The following is a 15,947-nucleotide window of genomic DNA, read 5'->3' as shown; positions in this document are numbered from 1 at the left end:
GGTGGGGGTCTGGGTGCAGCTGCTGGAGCCCGAGCGCGCCCTCCACAAGATCAAGGTGAGAGCTCCCGCTCGGCACACCCCGGCACACGGTGAGACATCCCCACCCACCCTGGGCACCCCGGTCCCACCCCCGCTCCGGAATCCCCTCGGGACTGGGGTACCCAGCGGCACGGGGATGGCGCGGGGACCCCGCGGGCGACCTGGAGGCAGGAGGGACCCTGGGGAGCTGCTGCACCTTGGGCTTGGGAGGGGAGCGGGGACCCCACAGTGAGTGGGAACTCGGGGGGTGAACCACTACCCAGGGGTGAGTGGGGATCCCAGGGAATAGTGGGGTCCCTCAGGTGATGCAGCACCTTGGGGCGAGTGGGGACTTCGCCGAGCTGGCCCCCAATGGCAAGCAGGGATTAACTGGCACACCAGGACAAATGGGCAGTCTGGGGGATTGGGGACCCCAGGACAAACACAACTCCAGGGCCGAGCCAGGGACAGATAGGCACCCCTGAGGACAAAGGGGCTGTACAGGAGGCACGGGGAACTCAGGCCCCCAGGGTGTGTAGGGCCATGGGTCCTGGGTGCTGCCTATCCCCACTTCACCCATTGGGAGCCCACCTCCTATGCTTGCTGCACACCAGGGCTAGGCTGGGGGACTCCTTGGAGCCTGTGGCCGCCAGCCTGCGGTCACTGGGGTTGCTCCCCTTGCCCAGAGCTCCCTATGTCCCCACTGCATTTCCCAGTGGGTCCCTTCCTCCTCGGTGCCAGTGTGCTGGCACAGGCAGGTGCACGCTCATCCTGGCTCATCCCTCTCGCAAAGCGGGACACCGGAATGGCAAGGGACAACTTGAGACAGGAGCAGTGTCCAGATGGGGTTACACTGGAGTCCTTGGCTGGTGTCCCTGTCCCTGGTGCCACCTTCATGAAGCTGTCCTGTTGTAGTGGGTGGCATTGCCCTTGCCACGGTGCCAAGTCCGGGTGGTGGCAGTGGTGGTGACGGTGGCAGCAGTGACGATGCGGCCTGCTCACACACTGCTCTGCAGCAGCTGTGCGAGCAGTTGGCACTGCTGGAGAAACCTGTCCCTAGGGCACTGGCACTGCCTGTGCCCGGCTCCTGCCATGGAACCACTGGGTTGCTTCCACCGTAGCACGTTGGAGGGTTTGGACTGCTGTGACCGAGGAACAGGTCTCTGTCATGCCCTTGTGGCAGCAGTGAACCCTGGGAGGGGAGGATGGTGGTCTCTGGGGTGTAGGGACTCTCTAGTGCCATTTGCACCCTACCCTGTCCTCACAGTGGTGGGGACCCGTGGTGGGTGGGATGTGAACCATCCATCACTGTGGTGTCTGGGTATGGTGGCATGGGCATGGCTCTGTGGGACGGTGCATCCTGGCCCCCCCTGGGCCCCCCTCCTCTCTCCCCCCAAGCTCCTCGTGTCCCCCAGCCCTGCTGCTTGCTCTTGGGGGTTGCATCCCAAAACATCCCCTGGATTGAGGTTACGCTTGGGTGCGTCCCCTGCCTGTCCCACAATCCCAGTGTGCCACGTTGGCATGGCAGGGACCCAGCCCACTCCAGGATGTCCTGGCACGGCTGCTCCCGCCACGGCACCTGGAGCTGTCTCTTGCCTGCGGGGGTCCCTGAGCCAGGTCCTGCCCCTTTCCACACCCTCCTGGACAGATCCTGCTTGGAAAGATCCTGCTGGGTGTTCATGTGTTGATTCCACTGGCTATTGGAGACCCTGTGGGGTAACAGTTCTTGTCCCCACCCTGTGGCCCCTGGCAGTACCCAGGCCCACTATCCCACCCAGGATAAGATGCTCCTGCTGGATTTCGAAGGGCTGGACACACGTGGCATTGCTGATGTGGCAGGGCAAGGTGCAGCCCAGGGGTTTGCCCCTCACACTGGGGGTCTCTGTGTGGGTGCTGGGGGTTCTCTGCAGGAGCTGTTCTTTCCCAGGAGCTGGTTTCCCCCTGGATTCATCCTGGATTCTTTGCTTAATTAAGTGGAACCTGAAAGTCTCGCCCTGCTTTGAGGCTGCCGCCCCCTCCTCCCCGCCCCCCTCCATTAGGGATGCAGCTCTCGTCTAACCTGTTTTCTGAAGGCTGGGAACAAGTTGGTGCCATGGCTGATTCCTCAGTGGGACATTTGGTGGCCTTGGGACTGGCTACGGGTTGGGGCACCCCAGCCAGGACACCCCATCCTAACCGGTGGGGCAGTGAGTTGGTGCCTGGGAAGCTGAGGTGTCCCACGGAAGATGGTTTTGCCTCTAAATGGGCTGCTCCCGAAGGATGGCCAGGAGCCATCCTGTGGGTTGCAGTGGAATGATCTGGGGTGTTGGTGAAGCCGCCAGTGTGGCTGAGCTTGGGGACCCCCTTGGTGGCGGCAGCCCTGACCACTCCCCCCCGGCAGGGGTGGGGGAGTCTCCCCTTTGGATCTGCTCCTGTCCCAGTCTGGCACCCATTCTATGTTCCCTCGGGCCCAGCATAACCCCAGCCCTGGGGACTTCATCTCTTCCTCCTCCACCTCCTCTTCCTTCTCCTCCTTCTCGCCCCATCAGTCAATATTGACTCAGGGCTGGGGCGTGCAGCTCCGGGCGCTTCCCAGGTGGCACCATCCCCTCTCCTGCTGCGACCCCCCTGGCACCCCCTGGGATGTGAGTCACCTGCAGGATAGGTCCTGCACTACTGGCTTGACTAGCCTTGCTGCTCTGGGAATAATCTGAGCATGGTGCTGGGCTGGCCTGGCTGCAGGTGGGAGCAGGGGTTCTCCAAGCAAGTCATCCAGGCAGGCTGTCCCCAAAACTGCCCTGCAGGGCTGGGTGTTCCCAGACAAGTTTTTGGGTGAATGGAGGAGCTGGAGATGGGCTCTGTGGAGCAGGGATGGTTCTCTGAGATTGAGGATAAGCACTGTGGGGTTGGGGGCAGACTCCATGGGCCAGGGATGGATCTGTGGGGTTGAGGATGAGCACTGTGGGGGTGGGGCTGGGCTCTCTGGGTCAAGGATGGGTTTGAGGATGAGTACTGTGGGGGAACAGGCTCCGTGGCTGTGTCCCACCAAGGGGCCATGTGGGGCCATGGCTGTGCCCCATTGCTGGGTGCTTCTGTGCCCCTTCCCGGGGCTGGGGGGGTCTCCAGTACCATGTGCTGGGGTGACAGGGCCACCCCTAAATCCTGAACCCCAGGGTCTGGGGGACTGAAGGGGCTGGTGCCATCCCTGGGGATAAACAGGAGCTGGTGGCATTCCCAGGGACACGTGCTGGCTATGCTCCTTGCCCCATGCTTGGCTCCAGCACCCTTGACCTCAGCAGATGGCATCCCTGCTACTGGGGTAGCCACCCTCACCTTCTCCCTTCTCCTTGTCTCCTTGCCTTCCCTGGATCTGGCTGCCGTGATTACAGAGCAGCTCCCCACTCTGCACCCTCCCAACCCCTTCCGTGTGATCCATGCTGCTCCAGGGCATCAGGCAGAGCCCCACGTACTGGCTCCCCTGTGCAGGGATGCCACTTTGAGGGGAGCACAATGATGGGGGGGCAGGTGGGAAGAAGGGTCCCCTAGTACCCGGGACTCAGCTACACACTGCTTTAAAGCCCTGCATGCCAGTGCTATGGGGTGGCTCGGGGTGGCTCTGGGTGGCAAACTGAGTTGCTGGTTGGGGTCCCCACTGCCTCCCTTCTGCCTGAGGGTCCCCACTGCCATCCTCTTACGAGTTCCCCACAGCCACCTTCCCACCTGGGGGTCCCAATGGCTACCCTTCTACCACGATGTCCTCTCTGCCATCCTGTTGGGGGTTCCCACAGCTGACCTCCTGCCCAGGGGTCCCCATGGCCACTCTTCCACCCTGGGGGCCCCAGGTTGTTCTCTCATGCCCCCTACCTTGCAGTGCAGGATGGAGTGCAGGGACGTGCCGGCGGAGACGCTGTACGACGTGCTCCATGACATCGAGTACCGCAAGAAGTGGGACACCAATGTCATCGAGACCTTTGACATCGGGAGGCTGACGGCCAACTCCGATGTGGGCTACTACGCCTGTGAGGAGGGGGCCGGGGGATCTGGGGAATCCTGGGGGAGGGCTGAACCCCAGGGCTGCTACCACTTCACCCCTGGGTTTGGCATCTAGGGGACCCATGGTGTCTGGCATTGAACGGAGGGCCTGGACACCGGCTTGGGGGAATTTGGAGGGCAGGAGGGGAGTCCATGCTTGGAGGTGGGTGTCTCACTCCAGAACATCCCACCTGGTGCTGTCCCTTAGGGAGATGTCCCAAGCCCCTGAAGAACCGGGACGTGGTCACACTCCGCTCCTGGCTGCCCATGGGCTCTGACTACATCATCATGAACTACTCTGTCAAGCATCCTGTGAGTTTAGCAGGGCACCAGGGGTCCTGTGGTGCTGGGCTGGGGCTCACTCAGAGCTTGGGGGGATGGGTTGGAGAGTTGAGAGGCTGCTCTGGGGGGTTGTGACAGCCCTGCTTGTGGCTGGTGCCTGCTGTACCCCACCTGCCCTGCCTCTGACTCATGTTCCCACCTTGTTCCTCACCACAGAAGTACCCCCCCCGCAAGGACATGGTGCGGGCAGTCTCCATCCAGACAGGCTACCTGATCGAGGGGACGGGTGCCAAGAGCTGCACCATCACCTACCTGGCGCAGGTGGACCCCAAAGGTAAGAGAGGGACCTGTGGCTCTGTGCCCTGGAGCTTGGCACCCCCAAGTCCTTCCCTAATGTCAGTGTGTGCTTGGGGAGACTCAGTGGGGTCTTGGGGGAACTCAGGGGGGGCTTACTGGGGGCTCAGGGTGGGCTTGGACCGGGGGTCTCATGGGTTCTCAGTGTAGGCTCATTGGGAGCTGAGGGTGGTCTCTGTTGGGGCTTAATGGGGGCTTTGGGCTCAGTGGGGGCTCAGGGTGGGCTGGGTGGGCTGAATGGGCACTCACTTGGACTTAATGGGTGCTCAGTGGGGATTCAGTTGGGGCTCTGGGACTTCAGGGCATGGTCAGTAGGGCTTCAAGAAATCTCGGGCTGAGCTCAGAGGGACTCAGGGTGGGTTCAGTAGGGCCTCTGGATATGCTCAAGGTGGACTTGGAAGGGCTCATCAGCAGGAGCATCTCAGGACGCAGTCAGAGCCAGACAGACCATGGAGCAACGTCAGGAGGAAACATCTTGGGCCTGTTCTCTTGAAATCTTTTATTTTGGGGGTCAAAGAGGGACCCAAAATGCTGAAATCACTGGTTTTGACCTCTGCAAGAGCAGAGAGCAGTGTGGATTGAACCCTGTTCCCTCTCTCCAGCTGCATGTCCTTGGTGAGAGTGCCGTGGGGGTCCCATGTGTGGGGGTCCTGGTTTTTGGGCACCTGGGGGATGCTGGGGGTCCCACTCCCAGCTACCCCTTCCTTCTCTCCAGGTTCTTTACCAAAGTGGGTGGTGAACAAATCCTCCCAGTTCCTGGCCCCCAAGGTGAGTTTGTGGCCCTGGGGGGCGGGTCTGGTGTGGGGGTGAGGGGTCCCTGTGCCCATCGCGCTCTTCCTCCCAGGCAATGAAGAAGATGTACAAGGCATGCCTCAAGTATCCTGAGTGGAAGCAGAAGCATGATCCTCACTTCAAGCCCTGGCTGTTCCCGGAGCAGAGCCGACTCCCAGCCCTGGCACTCTCCGAGCTCTCCCTCCAGCACGCGGATTCCCTGGAAAACATTGATGAGAGCTCCCTGGCTGAGAGCAAGGAGGACCGTGGCGAGGGCAGTGACGAGGACAGCCTGACCTGATTCCCCTAGGAACTCCTCTCCTTGTTCCCCAGGCTAGGACAGCCTGACATGACCCCCCACTGGGGGCTCCTCTCCCTGTCCCCCCACTTCCAACATGGTTTGTGTCTCTATCTTGCACACCTGTACATGTGCACCCCCACTTTGGGTTCGGGGGGACCCCCCCATTGTTGTACCCCTGTCTGGGGACAGTAGGGACATACTGGGTCCCCCAGGGTGGGAAGTTGAGGCTTATCTGGTCACTTAGCCCTTGTGGGACACCAGTGTTGTCCCTATTGGTGGCAAACCCAGTAAGTGCCCTTCAGCTTTTGGGGGGCCAGAGGAAAAGGGGGGCCCTGTGCCTGCTCCCTAGCCCTGGAGACCCCCCCACTGTGCTCCCCATCTGCCCTCCATCCGTGCTTCCCATCTCTGTTATGGTCCAACAGAACTGCCTTCATCCCATGGGACCCCCGCCCCCAACAGACCCCCAGGGGCTGCTTGGGCACCTGCCTGCACCTCTGGGCATGCAGAGGGGTTTGGGGGGCTCCTGGCACCTCCTGGCATGCTGGGAAGGAGGGCCTTCGGGGTTTTTTGGCATGTCCAGGCATGTAGAGGGGAGGCTTCTGGGCTCCTGGCACCTCCAGCATGTTAGAGGGGATATTGGGGTCTTATAGCACCTTCAGGCATGTGGGAGGAGTTGAGGGGCTCATGGCACTTCCAGATGTGCTGTGGTGGGTGTTTTGGGGGCTCCTGGATCTCCATTCATGTTGGGGGGCGGGGATCTTACGGGCTCTCAGCATCTTCAGGTTTTTTTGGGGGAGGTTTTGGGGTAAGCTCGCACCTCCAGGTGTGCTGGGTGTCTCTGGGGGCTCCCAGCATCTTCAGGCACATTGAGAGGACTTGGGGGGGCTCCTGGCAGCTCGAGATGTTCTGTGGGTCTCTGAAGGCTCCTGTCCCCTCCCCTGCCTTTCCAGGGTGGGGACCCTTTCCAAGCTGGGTGCCTGAACCCTTCCTCCACTGGAATTTGAGGCCTTGACTGGGGGTTTGGGAGCTGGTCTTTGGCCATGCTCCTGCCCCCTCCTTTTCTGGGGGTGCAAAGGGAGATGGGAGATTTTGTACCTTGTACTGGAGCCGATTATTTAGGAATAAAATAATTAAATCTGGCATGGGAGGGACTCAGCCTCTGTCCCACTTCAGAGCCATCCCTGTCCCCATAGTGCGCTCTGGAAGGGGGTCTCTGCTCATGGTGGGTCCTGGTGGGACCTTCAGGGGTTGTGGGGACCTCCAGGGGGGCTCTGGGTGACAGAGAAACCCCTACAGTGAATTTGTGCTGGGCACTAATTAGGGATGAGGCTACAAGCCCTTGTAGCGGGTTTTCCCACAGCCCCAGCCAAGCCAGTAACACCAGTCCATTTCCCCCAAAAGCACCTCTGGGAGAGAGGAGATGGGGTGCTGAAGTTTGGGGGCACTCTGGGGGGGTACATTGTGGCTTCTCCAGAAGGAGAATCCTGGGGAACAGAGCTGACACCCCCAGGGACTGTGGGCCCTGTGTGGAGCCCTGGGACTCTTGTCTCCTCCTGGGGTGCACGCAGGGGCAAAACTACTTGTGCACTCCACTTCTGCCCCCCTAGTGCTCTGGGCACCCCAAAACCTCAGCAGGCCCCAGCCCTTCTCTGCACCCCAGCAGGGTGTTGGTGGGTGGCGTTGCCCAGCATGTGCCATTCTCTGTGCCTGTGTCTCTGGCACCTGTGGGGATGGAATGGGGACTGGGTATTTGCTTCCCATTTCTTCCAAATAAAAATAAAACCCAATTAAAAAGGAACCTGGCCACCACCCCCCTGGCAGGGTGAAAATGGAGCTGAACTGGAGACAGGATGTACTTCAGTGGCTCCGGAGCCAGGGAGGCACGAGGTGGGCAGGTGCTGGGGTAAAGCAGCGGGGTTTAGGTCTGTGAGCTCTGGGAGGTACAGCCGGGGACCCAGAGCTGTGGTACCAGAGAGAGAAGATGACTCCAAAGGGAAGTGGAATATGCTCTGGCACACGTCTGGTGCCAGGGGGTTTGAGCAGAGCCAGGGCTCAGGTAAGATATATGGAGGGGGGCAGTGATCTTGGGGCTGTGCTGGAGACATCCTCAGGTGCTGACATCGGTGATCCCTGAAATGCTGCTGGGAAGGACTACAAGGCTTCAGCCCTTCAGGGATGAGGCTCGGGCATTGCCGCTGGCCCCTGGGGTCTCGGACAGTACTTGGTTGTGTGACACCCCCAAAACTGAGTAAGGCCATGGCACCCTTATTTTCTGCTGAAGGCTCTGGGAGGGTATCCCACTGGGAGGGGATCCCCCTGGATGGATCCGAGGGTCCAGGATAGGAGAGCAGGGGGATGTGATGGTTCTGGGGAGCAGGATGGGATAATGTGGGGAGTGTGATGGCTCTGGGGAGTGGGATAGGGGAGCAGGATGATGTGATGGACTGGGGGAGTGGGAATTCTGGGAGTAGGGGGGATGCAGGCAGTAGAGGAGCTTTTTGGGATATTTCACACTGTCCCCCTGGCTGAGCCCCACCGAGCACCATACCCTAATTGTGGGACTGAGCCACGGCCCCTCCTGCCCGTAGCCTCGCGTGGGCGAGGGGCCTCGCGGGGGGGCCTTCCCTCCCCCGGAGCAGGCAGCCAGCGTGTCCCGGTCCCTGAGAGCCGGGATGAAAGGACCATTGTCCCAGGCTGGGCAGCCGTGAGGGCTGGCCATGGACACCCCACGTCCCCTCTGTGTCCCCAAACCCTCCCACTCTCCTTCTTACCCCCCACCAAGACCTTGGGAATTGTGTGGGGAGGCAAGAACCCCCCCCACAACCCATTTATTATTTTTTTGGGGAAAGTCCTGGCAGTCTTCCCCTTGAATCCTGTTTCCATGAGGCAGCCAAAGCTCCGTGCCGGGAACAAGCCTGGGCCTGGCAAGGGGGGCCCTGAGTGCCCCCGCCCCGGGAAGCGCCCCGGCATCCTCTGGGAGCCGCCGCTGCCACCAGACAGAGGTACTGGGTGCTCCAGGGGGGCTGGAGGGGAAACGCCAGCTTGGAGGGGGGCGGGGGGTGCACTCCACCGCCGCAGCCGCGGTTTCTCTCCTGGGGAAGGTCGTATTTCTTTCCACGTGCTTCTGTGGGTCCCTGGACGCACAGTGCTGGGGGGACACTGGGGTACTGGGAGCTGCTGGGGCAGTGGGGGGAGTATGGAATGTTTCCCTGCTCAGGGCAACAGCGCTGTGCCCCCCCGTCGTTGGGGTACTCATGCCCCGGACTAACTGCAGTATACCCCGCCCAGCTCAGCCCCGGTACTCCCCAACCAAATGCCAGTATGCCCCAGCTCGCTCTCAGCACACCTTAGCTCAACCGCAACATGCTCCAGCTCACCCCCAGCACACCCGAGTTCAATCCTGCCTCAACCCCAGTACATTCCAGTTGAACCCTGGTATTCCCTAGTTGCCCCCCAGCTGCCCCAAGCAGACCCCAACTCATTCCCAGCACAGCCCCACTGAACCTTGGTATACCCCAGTTCACCTCAGCACATCCCAGCTCAAACCTAGTATATTCCCAGTATTCATCCCAGTTTAATCCCAGTACTCCCCAGCTCCCCCCAGCACATCCCAGCTCCTCCCCAGTATATTCCAATTCACCCCAACACATCCCAGCTCAATACCAGCACATCTCAGCTTAACTCCAGTTTAACCCCAGCCTTCCCAGTTCGCTTCCAGTCTATCCCAGCTTCCCTAAGCAGACCCCAGCTCAGCCCCAGTCTCTAGGAGGCCCTGGCATTGCTGATAGCCCTCATTCCTGTGCCACTGCAGGGGTCCTACTGCCTGGTTGGGGTGAGGGACATGTTGGGGGATACTGGGTACATGGTGGTGCTGCTGATGCCAGGGTGAAGCTGGGAAAAGGGGACCCTGAGGGCCCAGCTGGCAGATTTGTTTTCTGCTGGGACCCTGGCATGTCCCCGTTCATGGCCAAACAACAGCGTCAGCTGTGGCTGTGCCAGAGCCCCTGCCAGCAGTGCCCGAGCCACACCAACCACCACCAATAGCACCTAGATGCTGGGTGATGCTGGTAGTGGGCTTCACTTGCTCTCCTCCTCCTCTTCCTTGCTGCTTCCCAGTCTGTCTGGTGAGGCCTGGAGCTTTACCAGTGCTGTGCAACTGGAACTGGGATGGCTGGTGGTTGCTTTGTCCTCCAGTAATGCCAAGCTGGTTCCATGGGACACCTTCACACTGCTGGGGCCATTGGGTTGGTGTTTGGGGTGCCCAGGGGCTCCACCTGCACAGCGGGTTCCTAGGTCTAGCACAACTGCAGGGACAGCAATTTTAATTTGTGGATTCAGCCCAAAAAGCCAGTTTTTGGAGGCACAGGGTTGAGTGCTGGAGGTGGGTGGCTGTTCTGGGGTGCTGGGAGGAAGGTGGCAAGGAAAACAAGAGCTGCCGGTGGTTTTCAGCTCCTGGGAATGAGTTGTTATGGGCCACAGCCAGGACATCAGGGGTATGGATATTTAGAGCAGTATTAAGGATGCTTTTACTGCCAGAACTTAGAAACAGGGTGAACCCTTGGGATTTTGGGGGTGTCTCAGGGGAGGCAGGGAGTGATGCTCCCCCATGCAGGGAGTGATGCAGCTCCTGTGGCAGGACTCTGTGGCCATGGGGGATTTGATGCTTGGGGAAGCTTTGCAGATGGGCCCCCCAAATCTACAGGAGAGCGGGGGGCTGGCTGTGTAGAAAGGCTTTTGCAAAGCGGGGGTGGGTGCAGGCGGTTGGCGGTCCCTGTACTTCTGTCCCTGCACTTCTGTCCCTACTGCAGCATCCCCTGGCTCGGCTTGGCTTGTCTGCAGTGCTGTGGTGGCCAGGGGGATCCAGGGGGTGGCCCTGGTATGGTGTGACCCTGCTGTTGGGGACAGGGCCTGTGCGTGGGGTTGTACCCCAATGAGCGTGAAGAGGAGGCGGGAGGTCTGAAAAGTGGACACCCCATCCACAGCTGGAGGGGTCACCCCTTCCCTATGAGACTTTCATTTCCCACTTATGGGAAAGTGAAACAGGGGCCCACATGGTTTCAGTGCGGGGTGTTGGGTGATGGGGCTGATTTCCCATGGAGGAAGGAGGTGCCATGCTTCGCAGGGGGACCCATCAGGGACCCATCCTCTGCAGCTGTTGGCACAGCCCCCCCCCCAGCATTACCAGACCCTGGGATATTGGGGCTCCTCTGGGGTGGCTGTGCACATGCGGTTTGGCTTCCTGACCCAGTTTGCTGGCAGCTTCCATAAAGTGTGTCAGGAGCTGAGAGCATTCCAGTGGAACTCAGTGGGTAGTGACAGCATTGCCAGATGTATTTACCCCTTTTATGGCTGGTTTTACCCATTTCTGGTTGGATTTATCTCCTTCTTCACTGGATTTGCTAATTTCTGGCTGTATTTGCCCCTTTTCTGGCTAGATTTGCGAGGCAGGCAGCAATGCTCTGGAAGGGAATGCCAGGAAAATCGCCTGTTTGTTGGTGCCACAGCCTGGGACATGTTTCAGCTTCCCAGGTTTTACCTCCACTGGGGAAGGGGAATGCAAGTGGGACCTTGGGGAAACGAGGAACCCCCAGTTTTCCTGCCCCCTTGTCCCAGACTTCTCACCCACCTCATCACTGTCCACCTTCCACCTCTATGCACATCCCCCATCTCCACACAGAGCCGGCTCGGGGCAGTTCCCACGTCGGGGCACACCCTGGCGTGTGTGTGAGCCCTCAGGCCCCTGAGCAGGGGGCCGGGCACCCTCTGGCTGCTCCACATGAACCACCTGGAAATGGCAATGCATGTCAGAGGGAGGAGGCCCCAGAGAAGCAATTCCACTCCTGGATTGTGACTCTGCAAGCCTGAACTCGATCCCTGAACAGTGCCTGGGCGGTTTGAATATCATTTGCAGTTTTTTTGGCTGAGAAGATCTTGAAAATGAAAAAGCTTCACCCTCCCAGGAAAGACCTTGGGCGCTGCCACGCAGATGGGAACCCACTGAGGTGGAGTGTGGAGGGTTTGGGTGGGAGGGAGTCTGTGGAGTGCTGGGTGCTGTCCCGGGACCCTTTGTTTGCTTTGGGGTGTTCGCTGCTTGCTGAGGATTCTGCTTGAGCAGTTTTGGGGTGAGGATGTGGTGCTTTTGATTCCCAGCTGGGCTGGGAATTTGCGGTAGCCCTGGCAGGTCTGTTGGGGACATCAGGTTCAGCCCCTGGATCCAGCAGGGACATTGGCCTCATTCGGGCTGGCCATGGCCCCTGGCTGAGGATCTTTCCTTAATTTAGGCAGGAAAGGTAAAAATTGCTGTGATGCGAGACTGGTTGCCCAGTGCTGCTGGAGCATGGCAGCCGAGGAACCCCCTTCCCACTGGTGGCCAGCCCAGTTCCCACAGGTCCTTCTCCACCCAGCTTTGTCCCCTGTGCCCACAGGAACCCTGGTGGGTAACAGCTTACTGCCCTCCCTGGGGATCCACAGGGGTCCTGGGGTGGTGGGACATGGCAGCCACCTGCCTCCTCTTCCCTTTCTGTCCAGTGGCCAGAGCTCAGCTTGTCCTGCTGCCCCACAATGCCCCGTCCTTGGTGCCTGGTTCCTGCCACAGTACTGGTGAGCTCTCACTTCCCTGAGATCACCCTGCCTGGCTCTTCCTTCCTCTCCTGATGAAAGCCCTGCCCCGTCCTTCTGTCACCCAGGGCTCAAACAGCCTCAGGATCCGGCCTTCTCGTTCCCCATGGCAGCTGTGGTCAGTGCATCACCGCACTGAGGCCTCACGGTTCTCTTGGGGCCCAGGGTGGCTATTGCACCACATCCCAGCTCAGAACTCTGCTCGGCTTTCCGGAAAGTTCCCACTGCTGAGGTGGCGTTTGAGGAAGTCCTGGGGCAGGCAGAGACCCCTTGGCAAACTTCCACCGCGCCAGCTGGACCACAGGCAGGTCGGCCACCTCTTTCTGCTGAGCCGAGGGACCGTGTGCTGGTAACTAGCTCTCCTTGATTAATGAGCCCACAGACCTGGGGAAGGGGAACATGGGGTGCAGGCAGGGTTTGCCTATATTGGAGGAGGAATTGCAATGGGAACTAGATCTATCATGCGGGTGCCAGAGACCTGACAGGGCTTCTATGCTGGAGTTTCCTGTCTCCTGGCCACTATCCTGGGTGCCATTGAAGGGACAGGCAGGGGAGAGCTGTGGGATGGCCACCACTTTACTATCTGGTGCTTGGGTGCTGAGTGCAGCTCTGTCACTGACATACTGATGGCCCTGGTCACACTACTCGATCCCCGGCACTTCGTTAGGGGTAATGTTGCTTACCTGGGGGAAGCCAGAGCCAGTGAAGGGAGCATGCTTGCCTGTCACTCCCAGTCAGAACCCATAGCCTCCCCATGGCATACACAGCTCCTTAATCGAACAAGCCCAGCCCTCCCTAGTGCCCCACCTGAGGGTTGGGAAACCCACGGCCCGGAGAGCAGTGGTGGGATGTAGTGGGCAAAGGGTGGGCACACCCCTGCAGCACAGGGGGCTCCTCCCTGTGCCAGGATGCTCAGCTCTGCTGGGGGAAGAGGTGCATCCTAAACTCTCTGTTGAGTTGAGGGCATCTGAAGTGGGCTGGGGTGGCTGTGGGAGTCCCCCAAAAAGCAGCCAGCACCCAAGTTTGGGGGTAGAGGGGCTTGCTGAGCCCCTTGGTCCAGACAAAGGGGACCAGCACCAGGGACCCCCAGATCCTTCATCCCCAGCACTTGGAGAGTGAGGGCTGTGTGGGTTTGGGATGGGGCTTAAGGGTCTGGTGCTCATGTATTTTTGCATCCTGGCTTATCCCCCCAGAGCAGCAGTGCCACCGTGCCAGGGTGCTAGCAGCCCTCACCATTCCCTCCTCACACCACTTGTCCAGCCTTTAAGTCTCTTACAAAACAGCCCCTGTGGTGTTGCCTAATCCCGGGGAGGAATGTGGTGGGTCAGCACTGGGAGGATTTGCGCTTGGCAGGGGCCACAGCCAGGGTTACCCCCTGATCCCCAGCAGCCAGCTGGGTTAAGGCATCTCCCTGTGTTGATTTTGCTTCTGGAATATCCTCATCTTGTTAAGCACTGAGGTTAAATGATTAATGATTGAAGGAGGGAACCTAGCGAGGGCCTGATGAATGATTTACTTGGTGAGGGCAAAGGGCCTGACAGCACCGGGGAGCTGCTAGCCTGGCACACTGGGGACCCTGCGCTTCCCTTGCTGAAGTTTTGTCCCCATCCTTGTCCCCGGTGAGCAGCTAAGAGGGCCCTCAGCCACCCCAGGTAGTGCTGGGACAGTGCCAGTGGTGAGTGCTGGTGCAGCTGTCCCTTCCTGATAGGTCTGTCCCACCACTGCGTCGATGTCCAGGCACAACACTGGGGATGTTGGCACTGGTGTCAATGGGTGACACTGGCAGTGACTCCTTGGCTCTAGCCAGGAGGGGCAACATTTGTGGGAGCCCCATACCGGTGTCACCGTGTTTCTCTCTGCTCCTCCATGGTGTTTTGCCTCTGCAGGCAGCACCCAGCTGGAGTTGAGCCTGCCTGTGTCGGTGTCACTGGGATCTGGTGACAGCAATGTCACCCAGCACCATCACTTATCCATTTTCAATAATAGATGAGGGCTTTCTAGGTGTGGAGGTGGGAGAGGGAATTTTATTCTGATCCAGGGATTTTTGTGCTGCTGGTTGGGATTGCTGGGACCAGTGGGAGGTCCTTGGTACTGCTGGTTTCGCTGGTGCTGCCAGCAAGGAGCCACAGGGCTCAGCCAGCCCTGGGTCCCCTTGCTCCTTCCTTGGACGCTTGGTCCTTGAAGCCTGAAGGAAAGTCAAACTGTGCCAGGGAAGTGGCATTATGGCCAGATCCCAGCAGCACCACTGGGATGCTGGTGTCTGGAGGTGTAGGGGTCACTGGCTGTGGGGACCCCATGGTGCCTCAGGCTTGGCAGTGTCCAGTTAGTGCTGGGTGGAGGATGAGCCTTGCTCAGCTATGCACTGTGCACTGAAACCGCAAGTGCTGCTGAGGGCTGGGACCTGCCTGAGTCACAGAAAGTGTGACTCTGACAGCAGATCAGACCAGCCTATTTATGGCTCCAGGAAATCCTCTGGCTCCTTCTTAGCAGGTCTAAAAAAACCTCCAGCAAACCCAAAATAAGATGGTGCCGGGGTCACTACCAGTGCTGTGTGTGCCGGCATGATGGGATCTGCCTCCTGCCCGGAGCCTGCCAAGGCTGTGATGCTGGTGGGTGGGAAGGGCAGGATATTCCATCTGCTGCTTGTTGGGATAACAGGGATTTGCCCCGCCAACAGCTATGGTGTGGGATTGGTGTTCTGCTGCAGGAGCTGGGACACCAAGCGAGCCCCCATGTCCCAAGCTCTGGGTGCCACAAGGGCACTCTGCTAGGTGTGTGCACCAAGGGTGCTGCACAGGTGCTCTGCCAGCACCCTAGGGTGCCATGCTGGAGCAATGCCAAGGACAGAAAGGGCTCTGGAGCTGGGAACAATGCTGTGGTGGGCATATGGTCTGTGAGGAGGGGTTTGGTGCCATTTGGGTTGGGGGCTCCAGCAGCAGCACCCTGCCACTGCTGTGATGGGGACAGCCTGGAAGAGGGGACAGCCTTCTGGATCCAGCTGTCCATGTCACTCCATCCTGGCTTGCTGCTGTAAACTGGAGAGCTGCATCCCGGAGGGTGACAGCCCTGAGGTGCAGCCAACAGTTCCTCTGCCCTTGAATCAGGCATATTCAGGCATATTCCCTGATTATCCACAATGTGGGACCCCCTTTCCCCACTGCTCTGTCCCCCAGCCCAAATGTCACCCCGTGGGACCATGCTGGGGCCCCATGGTGCCTTCACCTCTAAGGGGATGGCCTCTATGTTTCAATGCCTAAAGTGGGACCCTCCAGCATTTCCACACTCCTGCAGCCCCCCAGTTCAGGATTGGGTGATCCTGGGGACATAGCGTGGTTGGAGGCCATAGGAAAACCAAGTGGCTTCACTGGGAATGTTGGTTTTGGGACCCCAGGCTTCAACTGGTGTGTGTCTTGGGACTGATCCTGATCCTGTTGTCTCCATTCCCAGGTCCTGATGTCATCCTGAGCCTCGCTGGCAACAGGAGATGCACTGAGTGGTGCAATTTTCTGTGGCCAGCCCCCTGCCATGGAGGAGGAGGGGTCTCTGCCGGTTGCCGCCTGGCTGTCTGCCCTCCACCTCGACCAGTACGTGG

The 15,947-nt window shown here is 59.7% G+C and overlaps 3 protein-coding genes across 4 annotated transcripts in view; 2 read left to right on the top strand and 1 right to left on the bottom strand.

Annotated features, from left to right (window-relative positions):
- Window positions 1-3,811, bottom strand: part of CLPB (ClpB homolog, mitochondrial AAA ATPase chaperonin) — an 81,310-nt gene extending 77,499 nt beyond the window's left edge. Inside the window, 2 exon segments of the mRNA XM_008631675.2 lie at window positions 3,331-3,491; window positions 3,738-3,811. Coding sequence (XP_008629897.2) covers window positions 3,331-3,491; window positions 3,738-3,811 — 235 coding nt within the window.
- STARD10 (StAR related lipid transfer domain containing 10) lies at window positions 7-6,879 on the top strand. 2 transcript variants are annotated; one of them, XM_017731706.1, is made up of 6 exons: window positions 7-55; window positions 3,874-4,016; window positions 4,238-4,341; window positions 4,528-4,645; window positions 5,381-5,433; window positions 5,510-6,879. In XM_017731706.1, exons 2-6 carry the CDS (start codon window positions 3,875-3,877, stop codon window positions 5,735-5,737), a joined length of 645 nt encoding a protein of 214 aa, XP_017587195.1. In that variant the 5' UTR covers window positions 7-55; window position 3,874; the 3' UTR covers window positions 5,738-6,879. The 2 variants fall into 2 exon arrangements, with proteins under 2 accessions (XP_017587195.1, XP_008630061.2); XM_008631839.2 differs by having other exon boundaries at window positions 3,869-4,016.
- Window positions 6,880-8,177: 1,298 nt separating this feature from the next.
- Window positions 8,178-15,947, top strand: part of ARAP1 (ArfGAP with RhoGAP domain, ankyrin repeat and PH domain 1) — a 38,445-nt gene continuing 30,675 nt past the window's right edge. Inside the window, 2 exon segments of the mRNA XM_017731637.1 lie at window positions 8,178-8,739; window positions 15,803-15,943. Of these exon segments, the coding sequence (XP_017587126.1) occupies window positions 8,214-8,739; window positions 15,803-15,943 (667 nt within the window). The 5' untranslated portion in view covers window positions 8,178-8,213.

Source organism: Corvus brachyrhynchos, unplaced genomic scaffold, assembly GCF_000691975.1.
Source record: "Corvus brachyrhynchos isolate BGI_N302 unplaced genomic scaffold, ASM69197v1 scaffold3, whole genome shotgun sequence".
Lineage (NCBI taxonomy): Eukaryota > Metazoa > Chordata > Aves > Passeriformes > Corvidae > Corvus > Corvus brachyrhynchos.
Note: the sequence above shows the minus strand (reverse complement) of the source record. Positions and strands in the feature narration are given on the sequence as shown.

Coding starts and splice junctions, on each gene's coding strand:
- STARD10 (XM_017731706.1), top strand. CDS start 3,875: ATGGAGTGCAGGGACGTGCCGGCGGAGACGCTGTACGACGTGCTCCAT. Junction 4,017..4,237: donor CGATGTGGGCTACTACGCCT/GTGAGGAGGGGG, acceptor GCTGTCCCTTAG/GGAGATGTCCCAAGCCCCTG. Junction 5,434..5,509: donor CCCAGTTCCTGGCCCCCAAG/GTGAGTTTGTGG, acceptor TCTTCCTCCCAG/GCAATGAAGAAGATGTACAA.